Raw genomic sequence first — 19,382 nt, 5'->3', positions numbered from 1 at the left:
GTATATAAAAGGGGGAGATGCGCGGGAGACTCGGGGCTGTTGCAGTGGGGGGGTCTCCGCCTGATGTCAAGTGAACGTGTCTTCAGTAGAGTGCCATCTCAAGAGAAGTGTGTCAAGTCGTCACTCCACATTCCTCCTTCAGACTCCGATCAGGCTCGGGGCCTTGTTTTTGATTCGAGGGGTGTCCTGGAGGAAAAATAAAAATAATAATAAACGTGATCACCCCCACAATGTCTTGGCCGGAAAGTACCGTAGGAGGCTTTTGTTAAGAGTCAGCGGATTGAGTGGCGAGATAAAATTTATCATAAACTTAACTGACTCATCAAATGGGATTGTACAGTGTTTCAATGAATATAGCAACATGGGTTAATTGTATATTAATTCTCTATACGTGTGGCTGATCATATATACACGTGCGGCGATTAGGAATGTATTTTATTCCAGGACACTCCTAATTCAAATAAACTTCAGTTTACGCAATTCGGAGAGAACGGCAATAAATGGATCGTTTTTTTTTCGTCATCCGTAACGACGAGTCTCGCACGACGGCCTGTGATCGAGAACATGCTTGTGCACACCTCATCCTATTCTTGGTTCTTTCGGTAAAGTCACGGATTATTTTAAATGTATTTAAAAAAATAATTATTTGATTTCATTATTTTTCTTTTCTATCGACGTGACTTTACCGAAAGAACCAAGAATATGAATTCCTGCAGTCACGAAAGTTTTAGGTCAAAATGTGCACCTCATCCTGCAGTTGTTTTTATACTCTGCGCGTGGCCACTGTCCCCCGGGTTTCTCCGGCTTCCTCGTCGTGGCAGTGACCAGTGGCTCCGGTTTAGGGCCACGGAGGGATTTCATTTCTGAGTGAAAATATTTTGTGTGTGTTGGGTTTAATTGTTGAAAAAACGGCAGGATGTGTTGGGTTGCTTGGTAGACTGGAGGAGAGCCACGGCAGTCGGCCCTTGGAAGTGGCAAACGTCACGAGAGCCATCCCCTGCCCTTTTGCATGCACGTTAAGAACTGCAAAACGTCTCATTGCGTGTGACCGACGCGTGTGGCTGAAGGTTACTGGAAATTTTACCACGGTTTGCTTGCTAAGCATTGTCCGGCCTTCGAGTTGCCCATGAAAAGCCACAGACCACATGCCCTCAAAGCCACCCCGCACCACTGATGCTTGATTCAAACAGTCATCACATATAGGGATGTACAGTGTATGCATGTATGTATTGTACTTGATGGTAAATCTATTGGCTGATGTGTTCTTGTCGTGGTCTTTTGCACGTGATGTCATCTTGCATGTGACGTCCCTGGAAGCCGATGCGTTGGATATCAATTGGGCTTGAATGCGCTTGGTCTTGTTAGATCCAGAGGCATTATCGTCCATAACATATGTCAGTTCTCCATTATCCTGGGTTATGTGAGGAGATGGATGGCTCAGATAAAAGAAAACAGCGTGGATAATGCGAGTGTTGCGAAATAGTCTAAGACGGAATTTGTCACGTGTTTTTTTCGTTGCTTAGAGTCATCGGCCACCGTGTCTCGAGCGAGGAGCGCCTGCGGAGGGAACAGGCGCGTGCGCACAAATAAGCGTCGAATATTTCATATTTCCCCCTCCCCCTTCCTCACAAGTGCGGTTAATCCGCAACTTGGATTAATTCGCACGCTTAATAAATCTAGAGCTTAATTGCTGTTGTTACAGGTTGGTGCGTAAGTTACTCTCTCTGCACGACTCGGACGGAGCTTGCTGACGCGTTAATTGGGGGACACGGTGCAAGCCACCGCCACTGTGAAGAGCCAAGGTCCAGGGCAGAATGGCGAGTATAGAGCCGCTCCAATCGAATCTCACCGTGCATCCACTTCCCACCGATGTGCACCATTCAGAAAATGACGTTGGGAAATTTCAGCTTTTGTTGCACAGTCACACGGAACTGGAACAACGTTCAGGAAGTAAATCAACGGGCGTGGGTAGAGTCTAGAACAACAAGGAGGGGGGTTAATGTGGTAGTGGTTTTGAACGCATTTTTAGATTGAACCTACCACGCAACGTTTTCACTTCTACCATCTTTCACGAGCGCGATGAACGGGAGCACGATTAACGGCACCGCTGGTAACTCGACCGCGGTGCGAGCCGGGGACACCCTGCGTATGGCGCTCACCGTTGTGTCCACCCTGCTCATGTGCTTCGTCATGCTGGCGCTCGGCTGCTCCGTGTGCCTTGACCGCATCCTGCAGCACCTCAAGGTGAGTGGAGGTGTGACCAGGGCAGGCTCGGGGTGGTAAGACCTGCGTGGCCTGAGATTTTGCATGGCATGAGAGGGCACATTTCTGGGTGAAGGCAGACAAACCTGCTGGAAGGGAATACATGGGTAAGTGCCTGCCTGGAAGGGCGGTCGGTGGGGGGGGGGGGTCTGCACATGACTGAGGAACAATATTTGAGACAACAAAAATCATAGTATTTCAAAGCCTGCGTTTTTGGGGAATTTTTTTTCTCAGCAAGCTGATGGTATAGCATGAACCGTAGGCTCTCTACCGAGCCAGTGGCCAGCAGTTGCATAAATTTAATATAATTTTTTATCATACTTTACCACGCTGGTCAGTGCGGGTTGTGTAATAGCGGGGAGCATAGCGTACAGTACAACGTGGATGTTGCTGCTGAAGCCGTCTCGTTGTGGCTAGGAGACCCCGACGTTGGCATTTATCTCCCGTGCATAGTGTCAAATGTGCACCAACCCCTACCCCCACCTTTACACAAGGTCACACCACACAGGGTGGTCGCTTCACCCTGCTCCTTTTGTCGCCGTGCGTTCTGCCTGTGCCCAGCGCCCGTGGGCCGGGCTGACCGTGGGCTTCGTCTGCCAGTTCGGGGTCATGCCGCTCGCGGCGTTCGCGCTGGCGCGCGGCCTGCGGCTCGGCTCCGCAGAGGCGTCAGCCGTCCTCATTTTGGGGTGCTGCCCGGGGGGGTTGGCCTCCAACCTCATATCGTACTGGCTCGACGGAGACATGGACCTCAGGTGCTGGGAGGTGTGGAGGGCGGTGGTAGCGTTCGTGGGGAACGGTGGCGCAGCGGTCAGCAGTACCGCTGCGCTACGAGCCCCGGCGACCCGAGGTCGATTCCCGCTCATGGCCAACACCGGTGACGATTATCTGAACCGGTCGTGGGCCTCCCCTAGGTTGACTCAGCCTCATGTGCTGTGTTTGCTGTTTTTTCCTGGATTTTTTTGTTTGCGCAAAGTTACTTTAAGATGTTTTCTTGTTGTGTTTTTTTGTTTGTTGCGGTTGCATCCGATTCAAGAGCCGAATGGCTCACAGGGCTATACCAAATACATGAAACTGGAAAAATGAAAATGAATGAAACTGAAAATGTGAGTACCTGGTGCGATGTGTAAACATCGCCACTAGGGAGACAAAGGCGGCCGGGCGTGGTGCTTGCCCCCCACCCGCTCGTGTACTGTGCCGGCCTTCTTGGGTGCTCGCTAACAGCACTTGCCCCCACAGTCTGTTAAGGCTATACTGGGGATCTTTGTCTTGGTGCCGTTCGTCCATAACGGAAGTCGGCAACCAAAATAACAATAAGAAGACGTTGTTTTTCGAATTGCGTCAATAAAAACCCTCAATATTTCAAGAGCCGCCAATGCGTGTGAATTCGAGATGGTCCTCAGTAAATAGCGATCTTGAAACTCATCCGGGATTGGATTGGGAACTAGCGGAGGGATCTGAGTCTTAGGGTGATGTGGTATCTTCTATGAAGAGTCTGGCGGTGGAATATTCGCTTGTGTGGGCGAAGGATTCTGTACGTGGTTGATGAGCGTCTATGCATTGTTGTTGTTGTGCAGCATCAGTATGACCATAGTCTCGACTATCCTGGGACTCGGCATGATGCCACTGTGCCTCTACATCTACAGCAGATCGTGGCTCGATGATACGACTTTCGTCATCCCCTACAACACCATCGGTGAGCGCAGCCCACACTACTGCTCATACTCTGGGGGGCGCAGAAGCGTGGGGGAAAATGCGATGCAAATCACTAAAAGGAGCATGAACAGATTGTGCTTCGTCGTTGATCTAGTGCTCCAAAAGCCATGAGATCGAAGTGAGTTTTCAGCCGTATAGCGATGGTGTTGCTTGCCGTCAATGCGTGCGTGGGTGCGTGCGTCTTGCTGTTTTCAGGAATCACGCTGGCATTGTTAGTCATTCCGGTCATATTAGGAATGCTCCTTCGTCACAAGTGCCCTGTACACGCCTGCCGCATGCTCAAGGTAAATCTTCGGAGTGTGAATTTAGAATTTAGGTCCAACGTAATATTTTGTTTATATTCGCCTCACTTCGATTCTCAAATGTGGCCACTGTGTCATCCAGTGCCTAAATTTTTTGAAAAACACTGATGTGATCCGAATCCCTTTCTTTCCTCGCCCGTGACTCCGCCGTGCCACGTGCGCAGTTGGGCACGGTGGTGGGCAGCCTGGTGCTCGTGGTGACGGCGGTACTGGGCATCATCTCCTACAACAGCCTGCAGAACATGAGCATGCACATCTGGTTCATCGCGGCAGCCTTGCCACTCATCGGATTTCTCCTGGGTTATGTTCTCGCCATGCTGTTCCGGCAGCCACCGTTCAGGTTTGTGGCTTTACAACAAATAATGCCCAATGTTAATGTGTTGGCGGAAAGCCGTCTTCTTCTGATTGTTGTTAAAAAAATGCAGAACTGCTGTATTCCGCAAATGTATCTGTTTCTGCTGCTGTCTCTGAGCTTGCCCTGAGACCTCATTGGTTATTCTCTGACCTTCCGTTATATTCCTTGAGGCAGGGCCCCCACGCCTGACTACTCGGCGTCACTGAGCACTCTCGCACAGACATAACACTTGAATGATGCTGCTGAACACAGGCAGGCGGAAGCAGGTGTCCCCTTTTGGTTTTAACGGGTGCGTTATTCCTCTTATTTCTCACCGGAAACCCGGCGACGAATTTGCCGATTGAGGGAGTGTGCGGTTGATGGCGCGCTGCTTGCAGGTGCCGCACGATCAGCGTGGAGACTGGCGCTCAGAGCATTCACCTGTGCAGCGGCGTGCTGCAGATCTCCTTCCCGCCGGAGCAGCTCGCTCTCATGTTCTCTTTCCCCATCGCCTACAGCGTCTTCCAGTTGGTCTACGCCATCCTCATGATCACTGGTATGCGGCAGGGCCAGCGGCAAGGAGCGGTGACGTGGCCGAGCAGTGGCGTCGTTTGACATTTGTTGCAGAGGTTGGCGGATCGAGTTGAGTGATCACCCTGGTTAGATCTGCGGGTGTTTTAGCCAAACAATGTGATGCGGGCGTTAAATATGCCACGACTTTATCCATCGCAACGATGATAATAATTTCAACTTGTAACACAAAAAGTATTCGCTCACTCTCGTAGAGAGAGAGAGCGACTCGGAGGTGGAGGAGCCACAGACGAGTAGGAAGGCAGCGACGTGATGAGCGGGTGCCAACAACCGCCTGAGTTTTGCGATCCTGTATATAGTGAGGTGTGATCGGCCAATTTCTGAAAGTTTATATGTCGGAGGAAACCCCCGCGTGAAAGGGATAAACACTCTATCCAATGCAGATGCAACAGGTGGAGTCCAAATGTTTACTGTACTACCTTCTCCTGGCAAGCCAGGATATAACATCTCATTACATCATAGCCCGCGTGTGTCAAAATAGTGGTTAAAATTAATCAAATTTGGAAAATTACACGCGAATTATAATTGAACCACAATAACAATCATGCCTTTTAAATAGCAAGAATATATTTTGCTGAGTTTCAAGACAAATTCAAAAAGTTCCCTCCACTGAGATGTTTGAGGAATTCCATGAACTAGTGTATTGCACATAGGGAACCTGGCGTACCTGGAGAAAATCCATGCATACAAGGGGACTAGAAGGCTCTGCACATTCAGAATGAAAAATCCATTGTCCTGCTGCTCATCTGACCACCAATATAATCGATGAAAATTAGTCCATAAGTCACAGGCATTATGCATTTGTTATGTTTGCTAACAAGAACATTCACAATGGTAGTGACAACCTTGAACATTATAATTGTGATAATAATGTACAGCCCTTTGTCAATCCACTGCTGAATGAAGACCTTACACACCATGTTTGTTGTGGAGAATGCTGTTCATACTTCACCACGCTGGTCAGTGTAAGTTATTGACGAGGAGGAATGGGGCCCAGAATTGGTACAGATATCGCTCGCCACTGATGTTAGCCGTGGTTGGTAATCGAAGTCAGGTAGCGGGTTCATCAAACAGTGCACTAACCACGATGCTTCTCCTCTCCCATCCCATAAGAGTCATCTAAATTATATACTGTATAATATATATGCAGAGTGAATCCCAGACAGCCTCATTAATTATTTAAAACCAGCTTTGCTGGAGTCCTATAGGGAGAATAAACAATGTGAAGTTCAGTGTGCATGACTCATGCACATTTTGTTAATGAAGGTCATCACACATATAGCTATAAATAGGTCTCTCTGCGTGGCTTTTAACATTTAAATTCCCTAGCCATTTGTTGGCGATTTACAGAAGCATCGTTCAATGTCGTTCGCAGGTTATAAGATTTACAAGCGACAGCGGAAGGTCCAGGTGAGCGTGGACCAGGAGGCAGTGGCGCCCAGCCTCGTCAGCTACCGCGAAGGGCATCGCAAACAAACCACGGCGGGCCACGACGGGGCCGATGCAGGCGCCAGTGAGATCGCCGCGGACAAAACGCGACCTTGACCGCCTCGCAACGTCCTTGCAGCCCCACAAATGCCCTCGTGTCACTTCTCGCACAGCCCTCGCAGCTCCCCCTCTCTCACATTTCGACGCCACCTCCTCGGTCCCCAATCACTTTCACCTGGCTCACGTGGAAGCATAGAAGTAACGAACAATGTACTGGCTTCGAGCGCTTTATTCGGTACCAATCGATGCGTTCCGAAAAAAAGTAGCGCACACAGCGAAACCGCACTCGGGGGACAGCTGCCTGCCGAGTAGCATACGGTGCAGTATACACCGTACACACACAGCACACACGGTACATACACATTGCTTGCCCACGTCTGACCACATAGCCGCATCTCAGTGAATTCAAACGGCATATTGCGAATTTTGAGAAGAAAAGGGTGAGCCGCATATCACGCGAAATCACACAAACCAAAGGGGCATATAAAGCGAGGCTGTTTGCTGCACTGCCCTTTGACGAGCCGTTTGGTCATGGCGATAGTCGTCCATCTCAACACTATCCAGGCACACCTCTGGGTCCCTGCTTAGCTTCTCCGATATCAGACACATTCCATGTGATTTTAAAATATATATATCATCGATGTAAATATAAAATTTATATCATTTGGATTGTATTTTGGAAACTACAAAACGACCATCATTCATAGGTGGTGAAGGTTAATCGATGATGGTATCGGTGACTGTATCCAAAAATAAAGTTTACATGCTTAAACATGCACACTTCCATATGTGTCATTTGTACTTCTTTGTTTGCTGTAGTTTCTCATAAAAACATGTTGTGACAACACTTTTGTTTATTTTTTTCCTCAATGTTGCTGTGAGCGTCCCGGCGTCACGAGACGAAAGATCTATTCGGATCTGTGACAGAGCGGCGCAACCCCTGATCAGGCAGAGAACGGATACCTGTGTAGTGGGCGGGGGCTACCTGTTTAGTGGGCGGAGCTACCTGTGTAGTGAGCGGGGTTACATGTGTAATGGGCGGGGCTACCGGTGTAGTGGGCAGGGCGGCTATCTATGTAGTGGGCGGGGCTACCTCTCGTAGACGGGCCTACCTGTGTAGTGGGCGGGACTACCTGTGTAGTGGGCGGGAGTCCCTGTACAGTGGGCGGGGCGTGCGTCAGGATCTGAGGTCACTCCCAGTGTGGGCGGAGCTAGTGAGTTAGCGGGCGTGGTTATGTAAATATGGGCGTGCCTGACGGAGGGAAGGGCTGCCAGCTCACGCCCATGCGTCCTGGTTGAGTCAGAATCAGAATATTTATTTAGACTGGAGGAATCCGATGAGCTAAAAAGCTCTTTTTCACAGATGTCCTACTTGAGTCTCGAAGAAATGTACCACCTCTACGTTAAATGAAACTTCACACGGTGAAATTGCGAAAGGAGGGAAGTTTAATTATTGCCACTTAAGTTATTAGAGTTCAGTATTAAAACTATTTTGAAACTGTGAAACTGTGCAGTGTTTACATAATTGAATTTGTTCACGCTAATACTGCTGCCATTAATAATGCAATACTGCAGTAAAATGTAATGAATATATAACTAGTTACAAACACAATTACAAGTGCAACGTGACTGCCCACTTCCACAAAATTAGTCATGCACTGTGGTGATGATGATGATGCCACGTTGGCAGGGCTGCACAAGCACAATTACCAAAACACACTCAGCATTTATCAATAACACTGCAGCAACAGGTTACGTGTAGGGAACGGTCCCTCGTCACAGCACGTAAATAGCGAGGCCAAAGAGGTAGAGTGGATAATAAGAGTTCATTTTTCTCTGCCCTCTTTTCGTGTTTTTGTATTGTTGTTGTAAAGTTCTGACTCGCCCCTACTTGACATCTGTGAAAAAGAGCTTTATAGCTCATCTGATTTCTCCAGTATAAATACATATTCTGATTCTGCCTCTATCTCTGTATGTGCATTACATGAGGGACGTTAGCCCAAAACGTTTACTATTATAATAGACACATTTTAAAGTCAGAGTGGAATTGCTGACGAATGTGTTCAGGTTTTTCCACTCACAGGCGAACTAGAAACTGGATGTACGGCATTGGGTGTGCAGCAATCACGGCCGGGCGGGGCTCTGCTGGGCGCCGGTGGTGCCACTCATCCAGCCAGGGGCGCCGGTGGTGCTCCTCATCCAGCCAGAGGCGCCGGTGGTGCCACTCATCCAGACACGGGCGCCGGTGGTGCTCCTCATCCAGCCAGAGGCGCCGGTGGTGCCACTCATCCAGACACGGGCGCCGGTGGTGCTCCTCATCCAGCCAGGGGCGCCGGGGTTGGAGGCAGAGCGTGAGCGCGTGGCGTGGGCGGTGCTGAGACATCACGAAAGCTCCACCGCCGTGGAATAAAACGACATGGCGTTTGAAATGACAAAACACCGTTTTGGAATCCTGTATTATAAGTAACAACTCCGTTTATTTCTTCAGCGGTGGCGCTATTTGTGTTTTTTTCGTTTTTGTGACTTCCACATCTTAATAAGAAATGGTGAAAACAAACTGATGCGAAGCTTTCTTGACTGCAAGAATTACTCTTTGGTTCTTTCGGTAAGGTCACGTAGAAATAAATTACATTAAATAATAGAATCCGACGTTGCAACACAAGCAACCATCATCAAATACAAATGCATAGTTTGAACCACCTCTACGGGGAGGGATTGCCGTGCTTGTTTGTTTTCACACTTAGCTTCTAATTGAGCAATCTTTGGAAGAACGTAATCAATCAGGCTAAGCGTTAACTGTGTGCTAACCGACTCTGTGTTGCATTGCATTACACTTCCTGATTTTATAAAATTTGTTTTCTACCGTGCTTGTTTATAAGTCCATTCTCTCCTCCGGCCGCTATGGGCAGTAATTCCACACAACGCTTCGTGCTTGTTTGTTTAGAAGTCAGTTTCGAGCTCGTCCTTCCCCTATGGGCAGGAATTCCACACAACTCCCCCTCTGCCCCCCCCCCCCTCTCTATTTAAAGCCTCGACACAGAGACGTTGTCTTTCTGTGTCTATGTTGTGTATCTCTCTCTGTCTCTGTGTGAGTCTCTCTCTGCTTGTGTGTCTGTCTATGTGTCTCCGTGTCTATGTTTTGTCTCTCTCTCAAATTTAGCAATCTTTGGAAGAACGTCATCAACCAGGTGGGGTGTTGACTGTTTTGTTGGCCGACTCTCTGTATTGTATTGCATATTTTCAAGTTTACTATGTTTGTTTTCTCATTAATTTGTACCTGATTATGGTTACTTGTGTTGCAATCGAAACGTCGTGTTCTATTATTATGTAATTTCTTTCTACGTGACTTTACCGAAAGAACCAAAGAGTATAGTGAAAACACTCAACAGATTCGTCAGCAACGCATTCTTAAAATTAAATAAATGCATACAGCAATAGGCAACATTTCTGACAATTGCCTTTCTTCATAGCAATTAGAGAGTCCGGAGACAGAGTGTATACGACGAGTTGATATCTGTGAAAAATAACTTTTATAGCTCATCGGATTCCTCCAGTATAAATACATATTCTGATTCTTTGGCATCTCTACTTATGTACTATGAAGAAGGGTTGTTGCTCGAAACGTTGCAATTTTAAGGCAGGGTTATCGACGAAATGTGTTGAGTTTGTGTATTATTTATGCACAACTGCCAGCGGAGGGTTATCGTCACAAATTCACCTGGGCCACAATAGTACGGGCGGCGTAGCAAGCGTGGCATGGGCGGGGCTGAGATGTAGTGGGCGGGGCCACTACCCGATATAAGGAGGGGCTTCATATTCTTGGTTCTTTCGGTAAAGTCACGTAGAAGGGAAACAATAAAATAAAAAAAATATGTAACAATACAATTCTCACGACGTTTCGACTGCAACACAAGCAATCATCATCAGGTGTTTTCTTGCTGTCACGAAAGCTTTAAATCAAAATTTTAGGAGGGGCTTATTAGAAGTGGACGGGGTGAGGACTCGATGTGGGCGGGACTAAGCGTGGATTGGGCGGGGCGTGCGCGTGGCTTGAGTGGAGACCCGGATGTTGTGACATGTCAGCGCGGCCGTCCGCTTCTCCCCGCCGCCTCGCGTCGCCCGCCGCTGCCGCCTTCTGTCTCGGTCAGTTAACCCCCACCCCCTCACTTAGCCCTTGTCCTGCGGCAGCCCGGCGCTCTGCGACGCGGGGAAAAGTGCGCTCCGAGCTGGAGCTGCGCGGGCCGACGAAGCGCGTAAGACGCGCGTACGTCCGCGGCCCCCGCGTACGCGCTGCGGCCTAGCAGGCCCTGGCCGAAGCGGCGCTTTCGGCCTGGGAGGCGACGCCGGGGACAGAGGCGCCGCTCTAGGCGGGCAGTTCAGGAGAGGCCGTGGCTTGCGGGCGGGCTAGGCCGCGCGGTGCTGGGTTTGCCCGGATGGGCCGCGAGGGCGGCGCTTCGCCGTGTGCGCTCCGAGACGTTGAACGTGGCGCTCGCACATCTGGTCTAGGCGTGCGCTGCTCGGGCAAGCGTGCGGTGGTGACTACGTATTGGCATTTGTGGTCTCCGGGAGAGAGGTGTTGGATTGGCCGGGTAAGTGGCGTTTGCTCTGGAGCTACCAACAAGAGTGGCCGCGATGCGTTAGGGAGTGATGCCCAGAGAAGCTGGGGGGAGTAATTGCTCGGGGTTTGCCCAGAGTTGGGTGGGCGTTGGAGACTTGGTCCCGGGTATGTATGGGGATGTTGCTTGGCGCAGTCCAGGTAGGTTAACTACCTCACCGGCGGGGCGGGGGGGGGGTTGGCCAATTGAGCGACATTTAGGCTGCCCAGGTAAACGACGCTTCACCCCGTAAAGTAACATTGTATAGCTGCCGCGAGGCCACGCTGCTTGAGGCTACTTGGTGGTGGTGGTGGGGGGGAGGCGACACTTTGGGGTTGCCCAGCGAAGTGACGTTTTTAGGGGCTGCGTTTGCGAGGTTTGTTGAAGCTGTAGGCTTCTGGACGCGTCACTTGACCCCCCACCCCCGGTGTCTGCTTCATTCGCTGCCAGGGGTTGTACCTGTTATAATGTTTGCCGCCGCGGAAGCGTGGACTTCGTTCCCCGGTTTATTTATCTTTACGCCTCCGCATAAACAAAGCCACCAACTATGTATAATGGTGTGTGCTGAGTGAACTTTATGAGTTGAATTACAGCGTGTGGTATCTTCGTCAACAAGTGAAACGCATGCGTTGAGTAGTAACATATGGCAACCACGTCATATTGGCGGTTGGTTCTTTGTGATAAGCGCATGCTGTATTGTTATGTTTGTAATGATGCCACTGGTGATGTAATACTTGTCCAAGTGTTACTGTGTGTAGTCTTAGCACAACACGTGTTTATGTTTGAGTACACGGGGACAACATACAGTATTATGTTATACGCTGGGCTGCGTAGCAAAGCCATACACATTCAAGTGTTTAAATAAAGGCACTTAAATGCGGCGCTTGTCCGTCAAACTCGGAGCCAAAACAATCGCAGTGTTGTCAATGTAAGTATGTTTACGAAGTGTAATTTGTGAGTTTAATTTATGTAGCACACGTTTGACATGTAGGTATTTTTTTTAAATCCAGCCTTTGTCGCGTAGATACGATACTTTTTCACTTGAAATTTTGTAAGTTGAGTTCCTTTAACTCTGTTTTATCTATCGTCCTTGAAGATACACGATTCAAATACTTTTACAATCCACTACCGTGCGATATATGTGCAAATTTTTTTGTTGTACTGTTAAATCATATTTGAATCGTGTAAATCTTAAATCATAATTTAACAGTACAGTTGCAACCCAGTTTGCCTGCACTTCTCGGCCATCAAGAGTGTATAGAACGCGTCGGTAGATGGCGCTATAACCTAACGTGCGAACATTGTAGACCGGCATCTCCAGCAGCAGAATGTGGTGCTCTGGTTGAAGGGAGAAAACATATTATTAGCTCTTTCGGTAAAGTCACGTTGAAGGAAAACAATAAAATAATAAAATATATGTAAAACAATATATTTAAAACAATATATTTTATTATTTTATTGTTTCCCTTCAACGTGACTTTACCGAACGAGCTAAGAATATGAATTACTGCAGTCACGAAAGCTTTAAATCAAGGAGAAAAAACTGTTCCAAATCTACTGTATTATTCACACGTGTCATATTGATTATATGTGCGCTCCCAACACCCCCTGTTTTCAGTGGATAACCTTGAAAGTTGGATTGGATGCATAGAATGCAAAGTAATTTTTTTGAGCCAGAGATTTTTCGATGTAGGTTTTGCTATAAATTTAGATCTGTTTGGCATTCTTAACACACTGTCCACGTGAAAACCTCAAGCCTACAGTGTTTCTGGATATTATCTAAGTAACCAAAAGTAGGGCAATCAAAACCCACATATTTTCAACAGATGTGACTATCCCAGATGTGGCATTGTGTAAGTGCGTCCAATCTTGTGTCCAATCTTGAAGCTAAGCTGGGTTGAGCCGGGTTAGTACTTGAATGGGAGACTGCCAGGGAAACCTTAGAGGTTTTGGCTGTCAAGTGACCAATATATAGCCGTGCAGTCATGGAGTAAATAATTTTTACAACATGTAATAATTAAATAACGTGTTGTATACAGTAGTGTGTATAACACAGCACTTAAGTGCTTTTTGTATTCTGGTTGGTTATATTGTTATTTTAGTATTCTTGATAATGGATTGCAAAGTTCAATAAAAAAATCGGTTATCAGTTTGCCAATCTTCAACCCACACTGACCAGAGTAGGCGAGTATGATCAGGACACTGATGAAAGATTGTAGATTTAAAAAAAATATATATATTTCCACGTAATGAGTTGCCATATGACCAATCAAATTGGAATTGACCTTGTGATTTTAACGTGATTGCATGCCAGTCATCACTTAAAATTTAACTGGATTTGATTATGAACAGTTATTTAAAAAAATCGATCATTAAAAGCTATAATATGTATACACTTTCTATGTTTGGTCAACACCGTGACTTTTATTATTAGAATTGGTCATTGTTTTTTTCCATAACGTGCTTTAATTCCTTGGAATTCTTTAATGCAATAATTATATACCCATGAGGGTCGTGTTGGAAAATCTGGAGCCTGGATGGATGCTTGCAGTAACTTCCTTTAGCGGATGTTTCCAATAACAGCGAAATGGTGCTCGACAATAATTAAAATTGTCCTTGACAAACTTTATTCATGATGTTCTATACGAGAAAAAAACTTTTGTTGCATAAATATTTGAAAATGTATAAACGGGCTTATAATTTTATGATTTTCGTTGGACAGCTTCCTATTGCTAAATTATGTCATGCATCCTTAATATGTGGCTTTCACAACATATTTACAATTCTCCTTTGACACACATCAACCAACGTTTGAATGGCTTCAGTATTTGGTACTTTTTTATGTTCATCAGGCATGACATTTCCAGTGCTGGATTGAGGCGTCTTCAACCCTCACCATTTCTCATGGTCATGCGATGGGTCCACTTGAGCTGATCTCATTGCTCCATCTCCGGAGTAATCATCCTCTTGGGCGTGTATTCCACTTCGGCTGAGTCATGACCAGTGTAGCCATAATTCCTCCCAGCAACGTGTCTTGTCAATCACTTGTTTTTGTAACGTACATTTTTTTTCAACTTGTGAGTGTTTTATGATTCATGTGTTTCTTTCATATGCTTCACTACAATTACAAGCATTCACCTCTGCATGCTGCTTTATGCACTTTTCAATGTTTATTGAATTTCTTTAATCATATCTCACAGTTAATTTACACTGATTAATAAAATAGCAGCCAGTGGAATTTTAACTTCAACGTAATCGAATAACTTAAAAAAAGGCTGAAGTGTGCCTCAAGTTTAATGAGCAAAATTCACGTACAAAGAGTTAATCAAACAATTGAAAGCATCTGGAGCTTCCCAACTGAAAAACACATCATTTATGGATACGTAGGGTAGTTACTGAAGGCGGATCAGGATCAAATTGAGGATATAGAGAGGCATGCAAAGCCATGCTGGAGTACTATTGTTATATTGAACTTAATTAAAACAACCTACTAATGTTTCTAAAGAAGACGGCTTTTAATCGACACATAGGCTATTTTATATATATGAACAGTGTGCAAATAACCTAAATATCCTGAACGCCTTTCTAGAGTTATGTAATATATAACAAGAAACGTTTTTAACGTACGGTAGTTATCACAAATGTAGGTTATGAGAATAGGTTTTCCCCTTTTTTTCTGGCAACAAAACAGGTGTTGAGATGTTAAAACACCAAACTTAAACCTTTTACAAGGAATCATGTCTGCATTAACCACAATACTTGTGGTCAGAATGCAAACAAAAAAACAACATACTCTGATAATGTATGCATTGTTTTTTAAACTGATTGGTCCACACCAGAGACGGCTTTCTTTCGAGCCTAGCCTCAAACGGTGTTAGACCAGAGGACGCCTTTTAGACGGTCTAACACCGTTTGAGTCTAGGCTCGAAAGAAAGCTGTCTGGTGTGGACCAATCAGTTTCAAAGACAATGCATATATTATCAGTGTTTTTTGTTTGCATTCTGACCACAAGTATTGTGGTTAATGCAGACATGATTGCTTGTAAAAAGTTTCAGTTTGGTGTTTTAACATCTTAACACAACTGTTTTGTTGCCAGAAAAAAGGGGAAAACCTTTCGCATATTTTGGTACTGGCAAAGGAGGCCCCATGATGTTATTGGAAGTTATTTTTCTCTCCACGAGATGGCAGTATCTGATGGTGGATTGACAAAAGGCTGTACATTATACATTTTACAAAAAAGAGCTCACATTTTTTAGTGGTGTCATAATAACTCATGTAAATGTTTAGAAATGCCTGTAGAGAATTATTCAACAAAAATAATAATTTATTTGGTGTCAAATACCTTCAATAGTTAAAGCTATCACTAAAAATGATGACAATATAATCTTATATTTTTTTTACAGAAGCCCCATCAAAAACATTATTTTTTGCTGAATAAGACTGGGCACCTGGTGAAGACACTGAGAACAGAAAGGTACGTGTATATTGTGAACAACACAATTGTGAAGAACACATTTACCAGTGTAACATTTTATTCACAAATGTAAGGTAAACATGTAACACTGTTGAAATTGCTGTGATAACCCTGTATGAGAGCCACCTTACGTTAGTCCTGCTACATTTACATACCGTTTTAAAATGTGTACACACTGTGAATAAAAGCTGGCCGAGAAAGGAATGTTTTAAACAGAAGACTCCACATGTGTTGGCTTGCACTGAATTTATTTTGACTATGCATATTGACTTGGCCAGACAGTCTGACAAAGCCTTTATTGGGGAGGGGGGGGGGCTAGTAGAAGTGTTTGTTTCAGCCAACTATTACTTGGTTTCTTACTTTGTCTCTCCAGCTGTGCCGTCTTTCACTCAGGTCTATCTGTGGTTGTAGTTAGTTTTTTTTTCTGTTTGCTTTTGCAGAGCTACAGAGATTGTCTTTTAATGTTCAGAATTTGGTTTGAAAACTTTAAAGGCAGAAAGCCACACTTGTTGGGTGCCCGTGATGCCTGCACGCGTGACTCGGCTCTGTGCACATAGAAGAGACAACTCATTTGAATGTGATTTTAGCCTGAAAGGGTCAGGCCGTAAAAGCAAAACAGAGATCGTTTTCCATCCCGACAGCCCGGTTTCTGACAGCTTTTATCCTTTAGTCTTGGCGCTACTGACATAGCTGTTAAAGTTGATATACTTATAATATAAATGATACACCATAACAGTTTTCTCACAACTTTGCAGAATTTCTTGGGTGGGCTCCTGTATGTTGATGTTTTTGTTGAGCCTGCCACGAATAGGTCACAGCGCTATTCGTTGTATTGACATGTGTTCTGTATTACTTTTTTCACATTTATCTTTTAATTTGTCATTGCTTTAACGCTTCCCTGCTCGCTTAATACCCTGAACTATAGCTATGATGATGGTGATGTCATTGTCTTATTTTACATACATCATGCAATAGAAATGGCTTTCTGGTGCGTTGATCTTGCAGTGTTATTAACGTGTCATCTGCACTGTTGCTAAAGTAAAGTGATATGTGCTTGGATTGTGCCAACAAATAGGAAATTCCTTGAAAGGGTGGTGCTAGGTGTCTGAGCTTCATGCACCAGTGGTCAACCCTTCTGCCTTTTCTCATTCAGTATAATTGTCTATACGTGCAGCATATAAGACAACAGCATGTCGCTCATAACACCTAGATATGAACTTTGTACAAACATTGGCATGCATGCTTTAATGAACGTATAATTTTTTTACTATATATTGTATTGCCATCCATTGTTTCAATCTCACTTTTTAAATTGTTCATGTAAGATAGTATACACTCCACCTTTACGACCGTTTTAAAGATACGTGTAGCCTCTGTTTGGATGCCAATGATTGTGAGCGTGTTGGTTGTTGCTGAAATTGCCACTGTACCTCGTTGCCGTGTGTTCTCCAAACACACTGCTGGCCACATGCAGCCACCATGTCGGAGGGGATGATAAGCCAAGCCGCCACCACGGAGATCCCCATCTCCAGCAACGGAGAACCCCGTCAACCACCCGAGGATGATCGCTTCGAGCAGGTCCACATTCACACAATGTCAATGACGATATTGGCCTGTAAACTTCCCACTGCATTTTCTTCCATTCATTTTTTAAGATCTTGTCCAGTAGTGGCCTCCGAACTCTTTCATTCCATTTAACCATCTATTCCGCTGTCTTCCTCTGCTTCTTTTACCGTCTCGGTATTCAACGCAGTTCATTTTGTCCATCTCTCGTCAGTTTTTTTGTTGTTGCGTGGCCTGCCCATTTCCACTTGATTGATTTAGTTTTGACCGCAGCATCAATGTGCCCTGTTCTTTAACTTATTTATTAATTCCTTAGCATCTCTTTTGATTTACTATGGCAAACCTGCAGTCTCATTTTCACACACAGCTGTTGGTAAACATCCTCCTTTTTAGTCTGAGTAGAATATGCTATAGGTTGTCCACTGGCTCCTTTCCATTGGACTGTGGAATTTTTCTCATTTGCTCAGGGCTGCCAGTGGAGGTGAGTGCTGCCCAAGACTCGTATGGGCAGTGACCAACTTTGACCTTATTTAGAAAATAAACTTTACACTTACTAATGACTGTTGCATGTTGTGTATATTAGCAGAAGTCAAATAAATCAATGCTAATGTTTTAACATTTATCAGGACCATTTTCATACGTAGTATCGCAGGCAATGTTATTTTGGTGTGCTGAAAAGTATTGTATTGTACCGTTTGTTTTATCCATTACTGGTTTTCCCATGGGTCTGGTAGCATTATTTAATGCACATGGAAGGAAAAAAATCCGTCTGGTTTTGACATGGCTAAAAAATGTGCTGTGAACTGTCATTTTGCTGCTTTGCGAGATCCGACCCCAATCGATATCCATTCCACTTTGGGCATGGTAACCCCATTTTCAAAAGGTCATCTTCTGTTCAGGGCTCCAAGGCTGTTGAACTTTACAGAGAGAAGCGTCGTAACACTGTTGCTAATTGTCAAAAGTTGTTTCTTTTCTAGCGTTGAAGAATTGCTTTAGGGTATTTTTAAGTTCAACAAAAAAATATCCGTGCACGGATGAATTGATATCGCACATCCGCGCGGTACCTTTCCTGGTGCAGGTAGTTTCTTGCCTATCCCATTCTGTGGGGAAATTCTTCGTATTTATATAATGTTTAAAGGCATCCTCTTTGATTGTATCCTAGAACAAGCCTGAATTGCAGGAGATTTTGTGTTCATCCTCTGCAGCCTCTGTGATTTATTGTTCAGTGTCAGCAGCGCGCCCGACAAAGCTCACCGATGACGTGCCTATGGCGTGTTGCGCAAAAATGAACAATTTGCGATATATTTTTTTTTCTTCCGGGGGAAAAAAAAAAGCTCCACAAACCTGACATTACACACATATTAACTGTTCTTTGCCAAGAGTACATTTTAATTGTCAAAAATGTATATGAATGTGAAGTTGTTTTTAATGGATAAACTACGCAGTGGAGGTGCGCGCTGATGGCGAGCACTTGTTTAATGCCTCAACACACTGTGCTCAGACTTACAGACTCCAGTTGACATTTCGGGCGGCAGGGTGGCGCAGTGGTAGCACTCGTGCCTTACAGCAAGAACGGCCTGGGTTTGATTTCCGACACGGGCGCCTTTCTGTGTGGATTTTGTTTGTCCTTCCCCTCTTTCTGTATGGGTTTCCTTTTGGTTTTCTGGTTTCCTCCCATAGCTAAAAAAATCCACCCGAAAAAAATGACCTGCAAATTGCTCGATTGGAATTGCACGTAGGGATATTGCCCCCTGCTGTGAACATCTTGGCAGGACCCTCCTGATTAAGGGTCTTGTTGAGACGAGTGAGGCTTTGCTGGATCAGCAAGCCTAATCATTATACATAAATATTCGTACCTTTTACAGTTGACCAAAATTCGAATTATTTCATGGGTAATGTATATTGTGACTCTTCAAAATATTTGTTATTCTTTTGTTAGAGACACTGTTTAAAGGATTTTTTAATGGAAATATTAATGACCGCATCCAATGAACTTTATTTGCATATGTCAGGTGAGAGGGACAAACATGATGAATTAAGACGTATTTATGGTACAGACT

General features: G+C 45.2%; 2 protein-coding genes across 11 annotated transcripts in view; both read left to right on the top strand.

Moving 5' to 3' along the window:
- Positions 1–1,272: 1,272 nt before the first annotated feature.
- On the top strand, positions 1,273–7,537 carry LOC116942994 (ileal sodium/bile acid cotransporter-like). Its single transcript, XM_032955563.2, has 7 exons — positions 1,273–2,244; positions 2,824–3,014; positions 3,837–3,955; positions 4,171–4,259; positions 4,442–4,617; positions 5,010–5,167; positions 6,578–7,537. The coding sequence occupies exons 1-7, from the start codon at positions 2,080–2,082 to the stop codon at positions 6,745–6,747; spliced, it is 1,068 nt and encodes a 355-aa protein (XP_032811454.1). The 5' UTR covers positions 1,273–2,079; the 3' UTR covers positions 6,748–7,537.
- A 1,313-nt stretch (positions 7,538–8,850) lies between these two features.
- ARFIP1 (ARF interacting protein 1) overlaps positions 8,851–19,382 on the top strand; it is a 46,869-nt gene continuing 36,337 nt past the window's right edge. For 5 of the 10 annotated variants that reach the window (XM_032955571.2, XM_032955568.2, XM_032955569.2 and 2 more), the window contains exons 1-3: positions 10,717–10,833; positions 15,689–15,759; positions 17,234–17,337. In XM_032955571.2, the coding sequence (XP_032811462.1) occupies positions 17,239–17,337 (99 nt within the window). In that variant the 5' untranslated portion in view covers positions 10,717–10,833; positions 15,689–15,759; positions 17,234–17,238. Of the gene's footprint in view, positions 9,042–9,856; positions 9,879–10,716; positions 10,834–11,024; positions 11,280–15,688; positions 15,760–17,233; positions 17,338–19,382 lie in introns of those variants that run through there. The other 5 variants (XM_076067405.1, XM_032955570.2, XM_032955565.2 and 2 more) reach the window with 4 other exon arrangements.

This window comes from Petromyzon marinus, chromosome 16 (assembly GCF_048934315.1).
Source record: "Petromyzon marinus isolate PM22_M1 ecotype Great Lakes invasive population chromosome 16, UKy_Petmar_22M1.pri1.0, whole genome shotgun sequence".
Taxonomy (NCBI): domain Eukaryota; kingdom Metazoa; phylum Chordata; class Hyperoartia; order Petromyzontiformes; family Petromyzontidae; genus Petromyzon; species Petromyzon marinus.
The sequence above is the reverse complement of the archived record's forward strand: the minus strand, read 5'-3'. Positions and strand labels throughout refer to the sequence as shown.

Excerpts from the sequence above, each read along its gene's own strand:
- LOC116942994 (XM_032955563.2), top strand. The coding sequence starts at position 2,080 with ATGAACGGGAGCACGATTAACGGCACCGCTGGTAACTCGACCGCGGTG. Across the intron at positions 4,260-4,441 it reads ACGCCTGCCGCATGCTCAAG|TTGGGCACGGTGGTGGGCAG; the intron begins GTAAATCTTCGG and ends CCACGTGCGCAG. Across the intron at positions 5,168-6,577 it reads CGCCATCCTCATGATCACTG|GTTATAAGATTTACAAGCGA; the intron begins GTATGCGGCAGG and ends TGTCGTTCGCAG.